The sequence below is a fragment of the Musa acuminata genome, chromosome BXJ2-1 (assembly GCF_036884655.1).
Source record: "Musa acuminata AAA Group cultivar baxijiao chromosome BXJ2-1, Cavendish_Baxijiao_AAA, whole genome shotgun sequence".
Lineage (NCBI taxonomy): Eukaryota > Viridiplantae > Streptophyta > Magnoliopsida > Zingiberales > Musaceae > Musa > Musa acuminata.
In genome coordinates, this window is record NC_088338.1 from 38,792,546 (window position 1) to 38,814,213 (window position 21,668).

Here is a 21,668-nt window from a genome sequence, read left to right on the forward strand (position 1 = left end):
TCCACAATCCTAGTTGTGTGAGATGGACAATAAAATCTGTAACCTTTGGACTTTTCGGCATATCCAATGAAACACCCACTAATAGTCCTCGGGTCCAGTTTCTTCTCTTGTGGATTATATATCCTGACTTCAGATGGATATCCCCAAATGCGTATATGTCGCAAACTCGGTTTCTAACCTTTCTATAATTTAAATGGTGTCTTTTGGACAGCCTTGATTGGAACTCGGTTTAATATATACACCGTCATTGTTAGTTCTTCAGCCCACAAGAACTTAGGAAGATTGGAGCATACTCCGGACCATGTCTAATAATGTTCGGTTTCTTCTTTCTACAACACCATTCTGGTCTGGAGAACCAGGCATAATGTATTAGGCAACAATCCCATGTTCTTAAAGAAACTTAACAAAAGGACCAGGTGCTTGTCCATTTTCAATATATCTACCATAATATTCTCCACTCCTATCTGATCTCACAATTTTAATTTGCCTACCACATTGGTTCTCAACTTTAGCCTTAAAGACATTAAAGGGATCCAATGCTTCATTTTTTTTATGAAGAAAATATATATACATGTATCGTGAGTAATCATCTATAAAGGAGATGAAGTATTTCTGACCATGTATGTCCATGTCTGGACAACATATATCAGTATGAATTATCTCTAATAAGTCTGAACTCCTATTAGCACCCTTTTTGGACTTATTGGTCAGCTTTCCCTTAATACAGTCCACACATGTCTTAAAATTAGTAAAATCAAGAGTCCTAAGTATCCCATCTTTAACTAATCTTTTAATTCTCTATACGGAGATATATCCTAATCTTCGATGCCATAATATAGAGGAGTCCTCATTAATATTACACCTCTTAATGCCAGCGTGAATATGCATTGAACTTTGAGTATTATCATTTTGTAATAAAATACGGTGAAGACCATCAGACAAAATATCATTCCCAACACAATCAGATTTATGTAATAAACGAAATGATGTGTCTTTAAAATTAAAGGAATACCCAAATTGTATGAGTCTGGAAACATAAATTATGTTTTGTGAGAAACTTGGTACATAAAAGGTCCTTTCTATTTTTAAAACAAAACCACTACTTAAAGTTAAAATGCATGTTCCAATTGCCTCCACATGTGAGCCCATCTTATTTCCTGATAAGATGCTTTGCTCACTTCCCACTAGCTTCCTTAAGTTTTACATACCCTGCAAAGAGTTTACAATATGGATTGTTGATCCAGAGTCAATCCACCAGGTGTTAATATTAACATTGACCATATTAGATTAATAGCATACATATGAGGTTGGTTTACCTTTCTTTTCAGACCACCGTTGGAATTTTGTGCATTCCTTCTTCATGTGTCCCTTTTTTTTACAAAAGAAACACCTTACTTTTTTCTTGATATCAGCTTGGGGTGGTATTTTACCTTTTCCTTGCTGATGAGCTTTCTGATTGGCTTGATGTTTGTTAGTTTTGTTCTTCCCGCGAGTGGTTCCTACCAATGCACTCTCACCCAATTCCATCACTAGCCTCTCTTCTTCTTGAACACACATGGTCATTAATTCATTGATTGACCATTTGTCCTTATGTGTATTGTATGAAATTTTAAAATGGCGATATTAAGGTGGAAGGGCATTCAGAATATAGTGCACCAGGAAGGATTCTGACATATTAACCTTAAGTTTCTTAAGTTGAGTCGCAATATCTCGCATTTGCATTATGTGCTCACGCACACCCTTTATGTTGGTGAGTCTAAGGGATGAAAATTTCATTATAAGGGTACTTGCTAATGTCTTATCTGAAGTGACGAATTGTTCATCAATAGCTTTTAGCAAGTCTCGGACATTTTCATGCTGGTCAACAGAACCACGTATGCCAGTAGTCATCTTAGTTTTGATAAAATCACGCTGAGCCGATTGGATTGCTCCCATCGTTCATATAACGTGATCTCAGTTGGAGTGCTGGTATTAGTGACTATAAGTGGTTCGTTTTTTTTATAGCATAATCAATATCCATCCACCCTAAATGGAGGAGAACCCTCTCCTTCCATATCTTATAGTTATCACCATTAAGTTCGGGAATATTACATCGAATATCAGAGAAATTAACAGTTTGAGAAACTGCATAAAATCGAACATGCTTATGTCAAAATTTTAAGCTTAATAGACTAAATTACATGTTTTACCAATGTGAAACATGTCAAAAATATGAATCTCATGACATAAAAATTGCCTATGGGTTAAATTCTTAATTCAAATAGATTCAAATGGTCTTTATAATAAAACTATCAAATTATATTCTAATTCATAATCCCTGTGGGTAAATTATTAAAATAATTTGATATTTTATCCTGATTAATTATATTAAATATAATAAAAGATCCTATGGGATAACAATTATTATATGAAATATAATCAATCACAATATGCTGTCTAATTACTTATGTGATCCTTATTTTAACTTTATATATAATTTTAATTAATCAAGGATGTTGTGGCTAATTTTTAATTAATTAAGATTATATGGATCACTAGACATTTTAAACATAAAAAATATGCTCATAAGCATAATTTTGTATAACTAAATATGCATACGTAATATGAGCATTTTACCGACTAAAAATATTGAAAATGATATTTCCTCATGATTTTCAACAAAATGCATCAAGAAGATTCCAAGAAGAAACCAAAATCAAATCATTTTCATGGCATAAAAATGAAAACTATTTCATATCAAGACAGAGGTCAAAAGGCTCTGATACCAAATGTAAGAAAACTATTGAAGCCAACTTGTGTTTCTAAATCATTATAATAGAAACATAATAAAACTAATACGGAAATAAAATAGCGTACCTTCAGCCATTGTTGTCAAGAATTTCTGTAGAGATTTCTTCTTCAACTTTGGCACTTCTCAGCTCAGAACTCTCACTTTAGATGGTGTAGGAAAGCTTTTTTTGCTTCAAAGAGATGATTGAGCCCAGGGACCAAAATCCTCATATATATAGATGTTCTCCCATCAAGAACATTTATCATCACCAATTCATAACATTCAAGAATTAATTCAAATTTATAACGTTTGGACCATAATAAAGAACTTTAATGATATTAAATATTTAATTTAATAATAACGGTTTCATGTATAAAGAATAAAAAACTAAAATCATTTAAATCATAATTAATGAAGAAATTCATTATAATGAATTATGAATTTTAATAAGAACGGTTACATTATTATTAAATATAATATTTAATAATAACGGTTATAGAGATATCTAAGAGCCTCTTACGCGTTAGGATGATTGAGGGGACACCGGTTTATAAACATGTCCTAAAGATTATTGATTGGAAAGAGAAACTCACATGTTTAGGAATGGTCCTAGAGGATAACATATCTGTGGATCTTGTGCTTCAGTTCCTACCAGATTCCTTTTCATAGTTCATAATGAATTTTAATATGAACAAGCTTGAGGTGACTCTCCCAGAGCTCCTCAATATGTTGATGGAGGCATAGAGCACTATCAAGAAAAAGAAGCTAGTTCTCTATACTGGTGAGACCAAAAAGAAAAGAAAAGCATAAAAGTCCCTTAAGAAGGGCAAGGGCAAACCAGGTAAAGCAAAGGTTGCCAAGAAAGACCCGACAAAGGACAAAGGTCAGTGCTTCCACTACGGAAAAGATGGGCATTGGAAGATGAACTACAAAAGTACCTTGCAGAGAGGGTGAAACAGAAGCTTCGAGGAGCTTTAGATACATTCATGATCTGTCTCTATTTGTCAGACTCTTATGATAACACATGGGTATTAGATACCGATAGTCTTTACCATATTTATAATTCTTTACAGGTTCAGGCAAGGCCTAGGAGACTGGCGAGAGGCGAGATGGACCTCAAGATGGGCAATGGAGCAAAAATTACTGTAGTAGCTATTGGCGAGGTTGCCCTACATTTGCTTGGTGGAGCTATTATTGCATTGGATGTATGTTATTTTGTTCCTTCTATTATCAAAAATATTATTTCAATTTCATATTTGACAATTAGTGAATATAAATTAGTTTTTGAGAACAATGGTTGTTCAATATTATTAGATGATGAGATCATCACGAGAGAAATATTGCATAATAGTTTATTTATGCTATACACTACTCCACATATCATGAATGTAAGTGTGTTTAAGAGGAAACGAGATGAGGTGAATAGTGCATACCTGTGGCATTGTAGGCTAGGTCACATCCATGAGGGAAGGATTCAAAAGTTGCTAAAAGATGGATATCTAGATCTATTTGACTATGAGTCATATGCAACTTGTGAGCCTTGCCTTCATGGAAAACTAACCAACTCTTCATTTAGTGGAATTGGAGAAAGAGCCACTGAGCTACTAGAACTCATACATAGTGATGTATGTGGACCCATGTCAACTCATGCTATTGGTGGTTACTCCTACTTCATTACCTTTACTAATGATTTCTCAAGGTATGGACATGTGTACTTAATGAAGTACAAGTCCGAGGCCTTTAAGAAATTTAGAGAATATAAGAATGAAGTGGAGAACCAAACTGGAAAGAGTATCAAGAATCTTCGATCAGATCGAGGAGGTGAGTACTTAAGTATAGAGTTTACTTAGTTCCTCAAAGACCATGGGATTCTATCCCAATAGACACCTCCTTATACACCTCAGCTCAATGGTGTATCTGAAAGGAGGAATCGTACATTATTAGACATGGTACGGTCCATGATGAGTTTCGGTGACCTACCCATCTCATTTTGGGGATATGCCCTAGAGACCGTAGCTTACATTTTGAATAGAGTTCCAACTAAGTCAGTAGTGTCTACACCATATGAGATATAGAAAGGGAAGAAGCTCGATCTTAAAGTTGTTAAGATTTGGGGCTACCCTGCCCACGTTAAATACATAACCCCGATAAGTTGGAATCAAGGATGGAGCGGTGCAAGTTCATGGGATAACCTAAGAAAACTTATGGGTATTATTTCTATCATCTTGATGATCAAAAGGTCTTTGTAGCCAAGAGAGAGGTGTTTCTTGAGAAGGAACACATTCTTAGTAGAGACAGTGGGAGCATGATAGAGTTGAGCGAGGTTGGAGAACCTAGCTCAAACACCACTCTACAGCCCGAGTATATTCAGGTACATAACACACGAGTTACAACTTTACATAGGTCCGGTAGAGTATCCTATCCTCCTGAGAGATATGTGGGACATATTAGATGAGAGGATGTTAAGGATATTGATCCTCAAACCTATGAGGAAGCTATTATGAGTATAAACTCCAGGAAGTGGCAAGAAGCCATGAATTCTGAGATGGATTCCATGTACTCCAACAAGGTTTGGAACCTAGTTGATGCGCCCGAGGGTATTCTATCTATCGGTTGCAAGTGGATCTTCAAGAAAAATATCATAGTAGATGGAAAAATAGAGACCTATAAAGCAAGACTAGTTGCTAAGGGGTATTGTCAAAGGCAAGGTGTTGACTATTACGAAACCTTCTCACCTCATGCTAAAATTCGAATTCTATTGGCTATTGCAGCATACTATAATTATGAGATCTGACAGATGAACGTAAAAATCGTATTCCTCAATAGCAACCTCAAGGAGGAGGTATATATGATACAGCCCAAGGGATTCGTGTCCAAGGACTACCCAGATAAGGTGTGCAGGTTGCTTAGATCCATTTATGGACTAAAGCAAGCTTCCCGAAGTTATAACATAAGGTATGATGAGGTAATTAGATCTTATGACTTCGTTAAGAATGAAAATGAGCCTTGTGTGTATAGGAAGGTAAGTGAGAGCACTATCACCTTCTTGGTGTTATATGTGGATGACATCCTGATCATTGGGAATGATGTAGGAATGCTATCCATAGTAAAGGCTTGGTTATCTAGATACTTCTCCATAAAGGACTTAGGGGAAGCATCTTATATCTTGGGGATTCAGATCTATAGAGATAAATCCAAGAGGATACTTGGCTTGTCCTAGTCCAGGTACATAAACATTATTGTCAAAAGATTTGGCATGAAAAATTCCAAGAGAGATCTTATACCGATGAGACATAGGATATCGCTTTCTAGGATTATATCCCCAAAGACTCCTGAAGAAAGGGAGAACATGGATATGATACTCTATACCTCAACAATAGGGTCTATTATGTATGTCATACTATGTACCAGGCCTAATATAGTGCATGCTCTAATATGTATGCGATTTTTTCCATTGTGAGAACGATTCTCAGGTTACGAAACCAATCCGTATAATTTAGACCAGTGAGGCGATTGACATCAAGTATGCCACATAAGGGATTTGAAAGTAACATGTTTCTAACAAACAAAAGATATAGCAGAAATAAATAACATGTAGATTTTGCATAAAAGTAAACAATCAAGATATGGACTTCTATCTTAATCTACTCCTACTATTTTTCTCACGAAACACACAACACTCTCTAGTATGTGAATTGGAGACCCCTAGCGGATCTCTAATGGAGATCGAGATCCAATTAGCATCTTGGTGTAACCTCGAGAGATTCGACTAATCACACTAAGCCCAAAAAGGTATGCAACTCTTGTCGATCACAACTCTTTGTGATTCCCATCCTATTCGGCCTCTGAATCATCATGGCCTCAAGGGACTTAACCAATCATGATGTTCGGTTAAGTCATCACTATTGTTATAAGATGAGATTGATTCGATGATATACCCTCGAGAGATTTGACCAAGCATACCACATCCTTAGATCACCGATGACATCTCTAGATCATAGGCAAGATCTTAAATCGCAATATAGGTGGTGTTAGGACTGAAAACAACACTAAGAGGGGGGTTGAATTAGTGCTTTCATAAAAATATCAGTTTGAAAACTTTCGTTCGATAAAAACAAATATTGAAAGTGTGTTTGACTTAGAATAAGTGTAATAAGCAATTAAATCAGAAAGCAATCTCAATAAAGAGCAGAAAGTAAATGTAAACTAAGTTTATAGTGGATCGGTCATTGTGACCTACGTCCACTCTCAATTGCTCTTCCGTCAAGGTCACTGGCATTCACTGACAATCTTTTTTTAATGGGTGAAGACCAACTACCCTCTTATAACTCTTTCTCTTTTTTCACGGGCTCAAGAAAGAACCTTCACACCTCTCTTTTACAATGGACCTCAATCCTCCCTTAGAAAACTTCTAACTCTAAGAGGAAGAGACTCTAAACTTTAGAGAGATTGTAACTTTTTTTCCTTAAGTATTCTTTCCCCTTTCTACTCTTATTCTTACTTACCTAAGTAGGAATTAGTGGGGTATTTATAGACCTAAATGGCTTCAAAAAATGGAACCAAATTCAAATCCCTAGGATTTCGGGGTACTGGTGGTACCACCACTTGTGCTGGGCGGTACCACCACCTGCAACACTGATACTAAGTAGTACCAACGCCCAACACTAGTGGTATACTGCCGCCTTACACTAGCGGTACCACCATCAGATCTTCGAAAAGAAGTACATTTTGTACTTTTCTAGCTTATAGGCGATTCCACCACTTGACCCAACTTTGGGTCATTGAATGGACCTCCTAATAGGCCAAACTCAGCCCCAATTAAGGCTCAATGGCCTTCTCATTGAGTTAGCATGATTACACCCAAAACTAACTCAATTAAGACCTGACTATGACTAATTAAGACACATGATTACAAGACTAGAATTATATGTTGTCTAACATATCATTGGCTCATCTGACGCTTCGTTCGATCCTTCAGCACATCATCATTTTCTTCGGCGTATTGCCCAACCATCGACATGTTGACCTCTCACAACATCCGATTTTTTTAGTGCAATATCCGATCCTTCTAGCCCGATGCCTGAACTCATGGCACAAAGTCCTTCCAGCACATCGACCAGTCCTCCGGCCCAATGTTTGATTTTTCTTGCTTCAATCAATTTGTCTTTCTGTGATTGAAGTTAGTCCTACATTACTCAAATACTAATTAGATCATAACTTCATCAATTAATTTCATCATCAAAATCTGAATTCAAAGAGTGAGCCTCGAGGGACTTGACCAACTCAACGTTCGTTGAGAATCGATTTCTCCCTATAACGATGGAAGGCCATGTGGGTCAATCTAATTGCCTCGTGCTTACCAACTGAATAGTATCGTGAGAGGAGATTTTGATTCAATCTCTTAATATGATATGTCACATGCATACGTATTATATATATATATATATATATATATATATATATATATATATATATATATATATATATATATATATATATATATATATATATATATATATATATATATATATATATATATATATATATATATATATATATATATATATATATATATATATATATATATACATCGCATGAGTAATCACACTAGATGATCATGGACCACAACCTAATATGATCAAGCCCAAGCCAATGGGTTCAATCACTCACATCAAGATCTATGTGTGCATTGGTGCATCTCCATGCCTTGTGATCATCCATCTCATACTCATCGATTCTACCAGTATCTATACACATCTCCATGTGTCGCGATTGTCCGTCTCGACCTCGTGGGTCCCGTTGTCACCTACACGCTCCTACCGTGTCTCCTCATGCAATTACAACATAATCCAAGCATGGAAGCCCAATAATAAAGAGAAAAAATAGAGGCTTGCAAGCCTAAATAATAATAATAATCACATCACATATACACATACATTACATCACACGGTCCATGATCATCCGTCCACATCATACATCATATGTATACATCATAGGACTACTGGATAATATTATTATTATTATTATTATTATTATTATTATTATTATTATTATTATTATTATTATTATTATTATTTTATATATTTTTGGGGTATCCTACCTAAGGGTGCCTCATGCGGTTAGGAAACCCTAACCGCTAGGATTACCCCTACGACTAGGAATCCCTGTCCATAGGATAGCCTTGGGAAGCTAAGGAACACTAGCCCCCAAGGTCTCCTCTATAGCCAAGAAACCCTAGTTGCAAGGTGTCCATGGGTGATTAGAAAACCCTGGCCACTTGCTTGCCCCATGTGGCTAAAAACCCCTAGCTATAGGTGACCCAAATCGTAGGGCAGCAATAGTTGCTGCCCTTTTTCCTCTATTATGTGATAATAATATTGGCGATAAAACATTAATCTAAAGTACCTTTAAACAGAGAGTAGAGGCATTGTCCAGATTTGAGAACTAACAAAAATTACAGCAATCGTGTATAAAACAATTCTACATGATTCATTAACACACGTAGTTTAAAAATCAATCATCACACGAATCAACCTGGCTTTCATACTATTATTGGAAAATCTGATCAGAGCATCACATGCACAATGAAAGAATAGAAAATAAAAAATACATATTTTCCAAAAAACGTATCAAGTGAGATTTGTTACCTAGGGAGATCGTATATCCCTGAAAAATTTCAGATCTATAGGAGTAGATAAAGGAGGTCAACTGTCCTCCTCTCTAGTAGTGATCCATAAGGTAAATGTGGTGAAGACACTCCTCAAATCATTGTATAGTCTTCCTCTCCACACGCAGCACATGATCAAGAAGGAGCAAACCCTTCTTACTGTCCACACGCCCTCAATTGGGGTCGTTGGCTTAGGAGAAGAGGAGAGGGAGGAGAATAGGGGGGACAGCCTAGAGGTGACTAGCCTATACCACCTTTTGGCCCTTTCTATTTATAAAGATTTCTGCCACTTTACCCTAATGGATCATGCCCTATTGGGTATTGGATCTTTATCTAATTACCTAAGCCAATTAGTGGATCTCTACCCAATAATCTCTCATTAGCTCTTATTGGTTCTTATTCATAGGATCCAATAATTCATTGGCTTATTGGATATCCAATAAGATAGGAGCTCCAATAGATATCTCATATCTGAACCTCTACTCGTCACACCACCTACCATATGTGTGTGACCCTCTAGGCCCAATATCGAGTTGGTTATGAGTCGTACCTATCAAAACTCCTTCTAACTCAATGTATTATTATCTCTATAATAATTCACTCGACTCATCGACTACGGACGTACTATGCCACTACGGGATAGTCCCCAAATGATATAGAGTAATTCAATCTATTGGACCTATCTATCCTTGGTTATCATGTATTTATAATCTCTCATCTATTTAATATCTCAAATATCATACATTGGGCATGGTGCTATAAGGCCCACATGGAATCTACTCAAGTCTCGCTCTAATATAATTCTCCTAGAGAACTCTTTCTCTCTCAATTCGAATGACCTTGGCTAGGGATTTGTCAAAGTAAGAACATATAGGATATTCCTCTCATGATATCGGGAGCAAATGATTCTCTATCGAGACTTAATTGCCCTCATAAAGTTGGCTACCACTCTTAATGACTAGTTGTGTTAGATGTAGAACTTCTAGACCTATAAGTCTGGTATCAAAGAGTGGAGCACTCATACAGGATATCCATGGTGTCTCAAGTCTAAGGAGCAGACACAATTGGAATCATGAAATTACTGTATGACAATAAGGTATCATCAACTATCCAATATTCTATGAGTGGATCAATCAGTAAACTCATTCTCCAATGAGCACCTGCACTATATCCCTAGTGTCCCCAAACGAGTAGCTATGAGACCAACCATCTCCATCATATGAACGGGTATATAGCACACTAGTCTGTTCGATTATTTTGATATCCCTCTCGAGTAACCTATGATCGAGATTATTTAGGGTATGTGTTTAAAGGCGAATCAGTCTCATTATCGTGATCTCATCATGATCTGATTCTTATTGTATAGATCCATGGACATCACAATATATGTAACATGCAACAGAAAGTGAGAAAATATTAATAAATAATAATAAGCAAAAAGATAGTGTATTGTATCACACATGACATCACTCATGTGATTGGTTTACAAGGCACCTATGACTAGCACTCCTAGTACTGGTCTCCACGCAAATATCTCAAATACCCACAATCTTATATATATCACTATTTTTCATTTTAACATTGTCAAAATTACCAGCAGTGTAAGATCTGAAGAAATCACCTTAAGAAGTAATATGGACTGAAGCACCAGAGTTAATTACCTAATTACTATCCTGAGCTACAAGATTGACACATTCGTCATCACAAACAATAATGATATCACATTTAGCAATAAATGTAGTTGTCTCTTTTTTATTTTTCTTCCTTTCATTCTATTCTCGCTTCCAAAACCTACCCTCTTTCTTCATGTGACCTGGCCTATTGTAGTGGAAACACTTGATATCTCTTCTAGACTTAGATCTTCCTCTATAATCATATGGATTTCTATTATGAGTTCTTTCACGTCTTTCTTATTTTTCAATAACAAGTGCATTAGAAGAAGATTCTCCTTGTTCTTTCCTTCTGGCATCTTCATTTAGCAAACTATTTTTAACTATGTTTATAGTTATAGTCTCCTTTGGCATGGAGTTAGAAATTGTCACCATATAGGTTTCTCAACTTTTTGATAAATAGCTAAAAAGTAATAATCCTTGCATATCATCATCTATATTCATTTTCATAGTAACCAGCTTGTTTGCAAGACTTTGAAACGAGCTTATGTGCTCAACAATGTTACTACCATCTTTATATTTTAAATTGATAAGATTTTGAGGAGAGAAATTTTATTTCTCGGTGCCTTTTTCACAAAGATATTTTCTAACATTTATCAAATAACATTAGCTTTGATTTTATCAAAAATATGCTCTTGCAAATTTATATCCATCCATCTTCTAATATAGGCAATAGCTTTTCTATGTTGAATCTCTCATTTCCCATCTTTCAATGCAAAATTTTTTCTTTAATTTTGATAGGCTTATACAAATCTTTACAATATAGCAAATCTTCCATCATAGACCTCAAAGTGGAATATGTTACCCAAAACAAATATTAACCAAAGCAACATAAATAGTAGAATAATGAATCAATCATAAAGTGAGACACTAAATTTTTACGTGAAAAGCCCAATGCGGGAGAAATCACAAGACCGTAGTCCACTTCAAATCTCCACTATCACCAATAATGATAATAGGTTTACAATAAGTATTCTCCAAAATAACTAGAGGATCATAATAATATCAAGAATACAGATCTTGGCTCAATAATAACATATCATCGTTGCCATATATGAATTTCATCAAAGGAAAGGTTTAAGTCTCACCAAGTGAGTATATCAAAAAAGCACTTCGGAGAGGACAAATCGTAGATTGGCACCATTAGGATTGTAGAGTTTATTGTAAGGATTCTCTATATAAGCTAAAGTCGATGAAATTTAATCACTTGATCAAATGCCTCAAAACCAAGCTTTCTCTCTCCTCTCTCTTTCTTTTGTTTATTAAGTAGATCTTTTTCCGTTGGCCCACCTCTTATGCCATCCACGACCTTACTTTTTTTTCTTTTTTAATAACTGATTAGATTTAGGCTCAATGCTCCTATTGTCCGGTTCAAGCCCGGGTTAGATCTAATAATATTTTAATTATCTAAGTTGGGAGTTTATTCGAAGTAAACCGAGAAACTTCTTCTAAATTGATCCCAAGTTAATTTCTATTAACATCGAATAAATTAGACTCCAATTATGCCCAACCTTGTAAAATTAGGTCAAGATATTTTCAACAATACTCCTCAGCTTAAGTTAGTAGACGATTTAGAGGATTCAACTAGCATTATAAGAGAAAAGATTATGTAAAATGTGAGATGTCTATTATCTAATATTGAAATATTGGTCACTTAGATACTAGAATATCAACTACCCGAGGATCCAGCGCTGAGATGATGCCAACCATATTAGTATTTCTCTTTCACCATTAAATCACCTCTTCAACTGGTCCGTTTGCAAAGAGAATCACTCTAGAGGTTTCACGTTTAACAGCTATGACAAGCCTTAATGGTAACTAATAGTCAAATAACCTACTAAACTACTACTAATAGCATCAAAATTAAAAGGAGGGCATACTACATACCTAGACATGTCTGCACTATAAACTTGACTCTTACTTGTGATAAAAGGGAAAGGAAAAACTGAGTTAACTTTATCAAATCATATTTCAAACAAGGAAAAATATAAATTTCAACTCCACCAGAACATAGTCGGTATCAAAGTACATTTTACTTCTCATGCTGAAGCTCCAACGTAAGCATAAAAAAGAAAGAAACACGTCAACAAAGTGTTGAATATGATGAAATCAATTGATAGAGTTAATGATCTAATCTATATTTTGAGTAACGGAGGACTAGCTTCGATCATAAAAAGATAATTAAATCAGGAAGAATCAATGTTAGACCAGATTGGAACATGTTAGAAGATTGGACGTCGAGCCGGAGGATCGATCGACGTATCGATAGAAGGCTTTCTGCCATGAGTTCGAGCATCGGGCCAAGAAGATCGAACATTACGCCAAGGAGATCAAATGTTGCGATAAGGTAACATGCCGATTGGGCAATACGTCGAAGAAGAAGACGATGCGCCGAAGGGTCAGACAAAGCGCTGAATAAACCAACGACATGTCGGACAACATGTGATTAATGCTCTGTAATAAGTCTAGATCGAAGTAGGTTTAGTTCTAATTGGATTGGTTTAGAATATAATTAGGCCTACTTAATTAGGGGCTCATTGGGCCTGAGTTGCAACTATTTTGGGCCAAGTAGAAGGCCCATTCGATCACCCAAGATTATGTGGAACCACCCATGAGTTGTAAAAGTCAATAGCACACTTTTCCATGCTACCAAGCAGTGGTACCACTCAATGTCAAATTGGGAGGTGATGGTACCACCCAGTGCAAGCGATGGTGTCGTCTATACCCCAAAAACTCGAGGATTTAAATTTTGGCTCCAAGTTTTGAAGCCATTTGGGGTCTATAAATACCTCACAAATTTCTGCTTGCAATAGATACAAAAAGAGAGCAAAAACTCTATGATTCCAAGATTGTAAAACTCTTTTAAGTATAGAGTCCCTCCTCCAAGAGCTTAGTGACAGTCCTAAGGGAGATGTGTGAGGGAACACTTGTAAAACAGGGGTGTAAAGGTTCTCTCCTGAACTTGCAAAAAGAAGAAAGAGTGTAATGGTAGTTGATTTTCGCCCATTGGAAAGAAGATCGATGGTGAAAAGTCGGTAGCCTCGAGTGAAGCAGAATCGGGAGTGGACGTAGGTCACAATGACCAAACCACTATAAATCGGTTTACATTTATGTTTTACTATTTACCTTTATTGTAAACTGTTTTACTTTCTCGTTACTTTAACTGCACACTCGTATGAACGTTTTCAAAGTTAAACACTCCTTGATACGATTTTATCGTACGAAGATTTTCAACTCGACGTAAGTTTTACGTACGCACCAATTCACCCCCCACGCCCTTCTCTTAGTGCCGTCTTAATCCTAACACAAAGAACAATATATCTACAATAAATAATGTGCCGAGTTAATGCTGAGTTCTAGACCAAATCTATAGGAGCAAGCTAATTGCACGTACCAATGGTGCCAGCATAAGTTCTTGAGAAATCGTAACAAATTGAACATACCGATGACAATTCAGAATTTCATATAAAATAACATTTTATTTAATTATATACTTGTACTACAATTATATACAAGCCAGTATATAATTGTATATAATTGTTAAATATAATTGTAGTACAATTCATATACTTGTATATTTAATTATATACAAGCCAGAATTTTTTGTCACGTCTTCACTTTCACCCCCATATGCATTGGACACAAGGAAACAGCAGTTTAATTGCACAATAGCTCATTATGGATGCCCAACGATAACACAGACTACTAACAAAGAGCCACTCATGAGCTCAGCCTTAGTCTCAAGTATCAGGCACGAATTTTCTACAATAATCCATGGACTAAGTAAGTGACACAAACGGATGCAAATTTCTCCAGCCTTTCAGCGATATATTCACATTGCAGGAGAAGATATCCAAGCAACTTCATTGTATACTATGCACAATCAGTAACATACTACTGGCCGTCTTTCATTGTCACCTCAGGCACTGAAACCCTTATGGAGAGAACTCCACTGACCGGCAGGAATGCTAATGCAAGCTTCAGCAGACACCTCAGCCATCATCTCCTTGCTGATACCCGCATTGCAGATGTTTGCTAGAGACCGCATATGTTTCATCCCATACTGAGATAGAGATCCACAGCGTGCTTCAAAAGTCCTCACCTGGAAAGAGAAAAAAAAAAAAAGACATCACAGCTTTATAAAATTCAAAGGAACAAAAACCAAAGAATTTCCCACATATTCCATAGGTTATAGGTTATCTAACACAAGTTTCGTTGTTGAAGTTCCTCAAGAATGAAATTGAGTACAACTGGTCTTGCAAATCATGGATCTGTAGATTGTACCTTCATATATTTTTATCCAAAAGAACTGGAAATAATACACCTATTTATTCGCCAATAAATTATAAAGCAGAAGTCTTCACTTAGATAAAAAATTGTGCCATGTCCAACCAAATTGGTACCGACAAGAAAATGCTTGAAAATAGACTCAATTGCATGATGACAAGATCTGAAACATCAATATGATAGAAAGGTATTGCTACAAAAGCAGCCACAAACGAACTAGGACAAGTTTCACAATCCGATCTTGTTATCATGGCAAACATGAGCCAGAAACCAAAACTGGTATTTCAATCTTGATTTATGACTGCCTTAAATAGCCATAATTACATTCATAATTCATTCTGTTCATCCATAATTACATCCTTAAGGGTCTTTTTTCTTGTATCAAGTCGAAAGGAACATGCTTAAAGGCCCCCATACAGTTACAGTTACTTTAACATTAATGAGAATCCCCATCAAGATATGATAGTGTTTGGAAACTCCCTGGTTGTTAGCATCCTATGCAAGAATGACAGGCCAAGTTGTCTGCCATCAAAGGTGAAGCATAAGATACTACTTGGGAAGGACTCATAGGCATGCTAACAGAAGACAATTTTGAAATTGTTAAAAATCATGTTGATCAATATACTCACCATCGATTTGAGGCAGGACCAATCATCCACTAAAGGCTGGCCTGCAGGGCGAACAGTTTTCAGCACTTCTGACCCTTGCTTAGAACCGAACAACAACTTCCCGATGAATTCTATACTATTGTCTATATGCAACCGATGTGATATTACTTCGAGAAGTTCCTTCTGAGCGTTACGTTTATGAGAAGAGCCTTCACGTGCCTTTTGATACTTCAATAAGAAAGGTAAAGTGTCAGTCTGAAACAACAGATGAAGCAATTGAAAGAAGTAAAAACACAAAGTTGCACTAGGTAATGCCAGAACCATGTACTGCATTTAGGGATCAGAAAGCATGAGAAGAATGAACAGAACAAGCAAAGCAAACTACAGAGTAAGGAAGATGCCAACCTTATGCCAGAAATATATTAAATCTGCATCCCGTTGATTAACAGCAGCGTTAGAAAATGATGATAATGAGTTATCATCAATGAAAGTGGCATTTTCATTGGCAGGATTTGAACCCACATACAAGAAAAGGTTTTGCATGTTGAGTTCGAGTTCCCCATATTCCATGACATGTGAACCAAACAAATACGTATCGTTAACAGCAGTTCTGGTCTTTACCTAAAAACACCAATAGAATGAGTTTATTAGACCCAAATGCCCATTTAAACAGGTGACAAGAAATAAGGAAACCATAATCTCAAGTGCTCACCAGCTGATATTGCTGCTTCAATGTTTCAGTCCTCAAATTGTGTTTATCACTGTTACATGCAAAAGCACCGGTTAGCTTAGAACTTATGATAGACAACCAAAATAATGCAAGAGATAAGAAAGCTGTATTAATCAAACCAAACCAAAATTTCTTCTTTAATTCAAAAGAATCTATATTAAACATGGACAAAATACGGATCATTCCTCTGTTCGATATTGGTTACAACATGACTAAATGTTACATCTTTGTTAGCTCCTATCACAATCATGTTTCTTAAGTATGTACTACAACCACAGTTTTCCTTTAATTCACATTACTGCCACAATGAAAGTGATTTGTGTTAATGTCAAATGGAGAAAAGACAGATGAAAAAGCTTCATGCTCAATACTACTAAAAGAAGCATATATCTAAAGAAAGATATCAACTACAAAGTATTAATTTCAAAAAAAAATAAAAAAGATTGTCAATATATTGACAAATAAATGTCACTAAAACCGTTCATAATTTCTAGATCTCGAGAAAAAAATGTTCTATGATTTTATTTTTTTTACTTGAAAAGCAAGGGGGCATAACCCTCTAAGCGTCAATCAAACTCTACGTTTCAGATAAGATTATACAAGGAATGGTTGTGAATTTTTGTTTTGCAAAGGCAAACTATTCATGGTCTAACAATAGAAAAATATGGACCAAATTTCATTTAGAAGAAATGCGTCATTTACCTGTCCTCCATCCAAGCAACACTGTACAAATCCCCCAGACAGGTATAGAACTCTGGGGGAGGGCTAGGGTGCTGTCCCGGGCAGTAAGTTCCCCAACTACTCTCATAAGCATTTGATGCTGTGGTTGCATATATATTTATGTCTTCAGGGAGAAGACCCTCAAAAATGCTCCCAGATTCACAAGCTTCGAGATAAAATACCTGAAACAGTAAACCAAAAAAAAAAAAGATTTTCAATCTAGATAATCCTATGCAACCATGTGGTGTGAATAGATGTTACCATGCTTCTATAAGTTCCAGACGCATGCTTTTTCTTTAACACATCAATCAAATCATCAGCATAAAGGTAAGGAAAGGTGGGCATCCCTGTAAAGTTTCAGGACAGGATAAAAATAAAAGATCAGTCTGCATTCAAACATTGCAGTTTCTGTTAACATGCATAACAAGGAATGTTGAATAGTTGTTTCCCCATGATATTGTTTAACGATGTCCTCCAGTTAAATGAGACGGCGTAAGTTGCATAGGGATGACCTTTGCTTAGAAATGATGCAAGGATTTGACAGCCATTAAAAGCCTGACTATTGATAAAAGTCAAACTTCTTGACAGGCAGAAAATATGATTTCCTTCAGAGCATGCAAGCAGGGAAAAAGAAAAAAATAGAGATCTTGTAATATTTAAATTCGTAATGGCATGATAATAGCTAGTGGAAACGACTAACCAAGAACTCCAGGTCCACCATGATCAGAGTAGAATATGAAGATATGATCATTTGGACCACTATCTACTACCTTCCCACTTCCTCCAGTTAAAGCAGTTCTATTTCCAAGGAGTACAGCAAAGAAGTTGTTCACATTGACATCATCTCCTACATAATCCTGCAAGTTGTTCCCAGGCTGAGACAGAGAATCACAGATGACGGACACAATAAATAAACTATGGTGGAATGAAAACCTTTGGAACTCCAGCATAAACATCCCCACCCTCTGGGTGATTGATTATGATCCCAGGTCTAGGATTTTCCACATGTTTTGCAATGTCATCATACATGAAAATGATAATGTTCTCATCTTTCAGTCCACCATTCTTCATAATTTGATAAGCATGACAAATATCTGCCTGATTCATGTTTTTAATGAGAAGTGTTAGAATACATGCAAACAAACCTAAAAACTGAACCAAGATACAGAAATGAGTTTTTCCTATAAAAATTTCTTCAAATTTCAGAATAAAAAAATACTTTTTGGAAAGGAACTTTCTCTACCACGATCAAGGTCCAAAAAGTCACAAGGCCAAAGTTAAAGTGAAATTGCATAATAGAAAAGAAAAGAAAAGACCATTAAATTTTAATATAAAAAAATCATCACCACTAATTCAGGCTTCATGATCAAGAAAACTATTTTAGTATGTTAACTGGCAGAAAAAAGTTAACATGCAATCTCATGTCACCTAAAGCAGCTCACATAGGAAAAAAAAAGAATAAATTAACACTAAACCAGTACAACTGCCATATAACTACGTACACCTCTAAGCCAGGTATGTAAATCTGATCCCAGAAAAAAAAAAGGAAAGATCGAAAAAAATATAAAGGATTACGTCAGTCATATGGCAGCAAAAGAAGTTTGGAAGTACAAGTGATGACACTCAGGAAACAGACAATTTTCTTGAACATGAGCAAGTAAAAGCTGAAGACAACCATAAGAACCATGTAGGCAGTCAATCACTAGATTACAGGATAAAAACCAATCTTTGGGCATAAAATGATGAAGAAATTACATGTTGTGGATGCCTTAGGGCTTTGACAAATATTAAAGATTTCATAAAAAAGGACAAACATTAGCAAGTACTTCCAAGGAGAACCTTTCCTCTCTCACACAATAAGTCCCATTGATGGTCGACCGATAACCTACAAATACAGTAAGTCCAAAAGGGAAATGAAAAGGACTGCCGAAAATACCAACACCAAGCACTTCCAACCAATACCTACTCTTCCCCTTGTCACCTAACACGCACAAGCAATAGATCCAAGATTCCTGCATCCAACCTGTTGCCAATTCTCCCAAAAAAAAAAAAAAAAACCTCGATGAATTTAGAAATTTACAAGAAAAAATTGATATGGCTTGGGATTCAAACAGTCGATCGGAGCTTTTTACAACATGCTGCAGGGAAAACGACAAGCGAGAGGGGACCAAAACGAAGCAAATAAATTAGTGAGCAACCCAATGAGAGTAACAACATGACGGCATGTTACAACGGAAGACGTATCATGCGCCCCCTTGTCAACTACCACTCGGTCAAACTCCCAAGTACTTGTTCAACAAATATTCCTATCAATCTAAAAATATTAGGAGAAAGTAATAAATTTGATCGCGAAATCGGTGTCTAAATAAAAATTGATATATCTGTTACCACTTTAAATTCAATTACAAAAAATTGCAATTAAAGAAACAGATATAAAAGAAAATTGGAAGAGTTACCTTTGTGATTAACATCGTAAAAACCACTTCGCTATTAAAGAAGAAAAATACTACAAACCAAATCGAAGATGGAAAGAAGGAAATATGGCAAGAAATAAAAGAAAAGAAGAGGAAGAAATGAAGTCGGGCACCAAGCACAAGAAAGAAAGAAGAGAGGGAGGAGGAAGGATAATAGCGGCGGCGCTATATACACCTGATGGCGGTAGTTGTAGAAGCCGCGGGATCCGGCGATGAGGACGGCCCACTTGGCGCCCACCGCGTCGTCGGCGGGGCGATCGGACGGGAGACGGATGGGGTTGCGGATGGCGTGGGCGAGCAGCAGCAGCCGGAGGAGGAGGAGGGGGAGGAGGGAGGCGGCAGGGGATCGGCGCATAGTGACGTCTCGGGTCGGTCGCGGGATCGCACCGAACTGTAAGGGGGTGGTGGTGGAGTTCTTATAGGCCTAGACTGGAACGTGGCACGTGCTTTGCAGTTCGTGCTGTTCCTGATGGACTAATCGGAACGGTTCAGGACGGGACGGGATCGGATCTGATCGGAGCATTGGACGTGGGACCCACGAGACAATAAAGTAGACCGCTGGGGCCCAGAAAAATAAACTAAAAAAACACAGGTATCATACGTACTCCACTATTGATTTTATGTATTTTATTCGTTTATTTTATTTCGCCTTTTTAGTGTCAAGTATTTACGACAAGAATGCATATATAGTTTATTACATGTTATGGAACTGAAATGACATTATTCAGTGAGAAAAAAAGAAAAGAAAGACGACAGTATCGGGAGCTGAAATGACATGTTGTGGAACTCATATGCCAAGTTGGGAATAATCTAATTCTGTGAGCTCAGCCACCATGGATGGAGTAGCCACTTCACTTCAGTGTTCATCCACTCGATGCAGCAGCAGGAAGAAGACGACTCCCAACTTGAGCACCAAGTAAGAAAGATAGAGTGCGTAACAAGAAGTCTCTCATGTGTCAACTAGCTGCTGCATTTTGTTCCCCGTTTGATCTAATGGCAGCGAGTTGCCTGTAACGAGAAGACAAGGTCATACGCATCATTCCTGAATTGAAGGTCGAGACAGCCTTCGTGGACAAGCAACGTCGCTTGTGATAACTTCTTCAACTGGATAACCTACTTCATTCATCTTCTAAAGCCTTCGTCCGTGAAAGAACAAACCATTGGAAAGTCCACATGCTTCATCAACCAAAAATGAAAAGAAAAATATGTATCAACGGTAGAAAGATGTTGATGTTAGCATCAAATCTATAATCATATGTTATCTGTAATGCGAAAAAAAAATTATGTCAAAATTAAAATCAAATAAAATTAAATCTAACAATATGACGATACGTACCTTTTATTGTTGTTCAGAAAAATAAACTTTATCTTATTTACTAGCGCACCATTGTCGGATCTAAGATATCAATATGCAAGAAGAATTAGAAATTTATTTTCCTTTCTTCTTCTCTTTTCACAGGACCACTTAGATTGATGAATTAGGGAGATTAAAAGAAAAACTTTAATTTCTCAAGATGTGTCTCTTTAGGTCATAGAGGTCCTATCTATTGATAGGCGAGAGCAAAGGGTCTAAAATAAGTTATTAAGATAGTTCGTAAGTAAATAAGACCGTATAATTTAATAGTTCCTCTCATCAAAATTATCTCATAAGAAATCCAATTATATTTATAATATATCTTACCTAATTAAATAAGACTATATAATTTAATAATGAAACAACTCTAGTTCATAATAGGATACAA

At 36.4% G+C, this 21,668-nt stretch overlaps 1 protein-coding gene across 2 annotated transcripts; it reads right to left on the minus strand.

Moving 5' to 3' along the window:
* Positions 1-14,742: 14,742 nt before the first annotated feature.
* On the minus strand, positions 14,743-20,328 carry LOC135599178 (vacuolar-processing enzyme-like). 2 transcript variants are annotated; one of them, XM_065094010.1, is made up of 9 exons: positions 20,102-20,327; positions 18,386-18,550; positions 18,153-18,309; positions 17,714-17,799; positions 17,435-17,634; positions 16,715-16,763; positions 16,408-16,623; positions 16,024-16,230; positions 14,743-15,209 (listed from the first exon to the last, which is right to left on the minus strand). In XM_065094010.1, exons 1-9 carry the CDS (start codon positions 20,279-20,281, stop codon positions 15,027-15,029), a joined length of 1,443 nt encoding a protein of 480 aa, XP_064950082.1. In that variant the 5' UTR covers positions 20,282-20,327; the 3' UTR covers positions 14,743-15,026. The 2 variants fall into 2 exon arrangements, with proteins under 2 accessions (XP_064950082.1, XP_064950083.1); XM_065094011.1 differs by lacking the exon at positions 14,743-15,209 and adding an exon at positions 15,663-15,916 and having other exon boundaries at positions 20,102-20,328.
* Between the last annotated feature and the right edge of the window lie 1,340 nt (positions 20,329-21,668).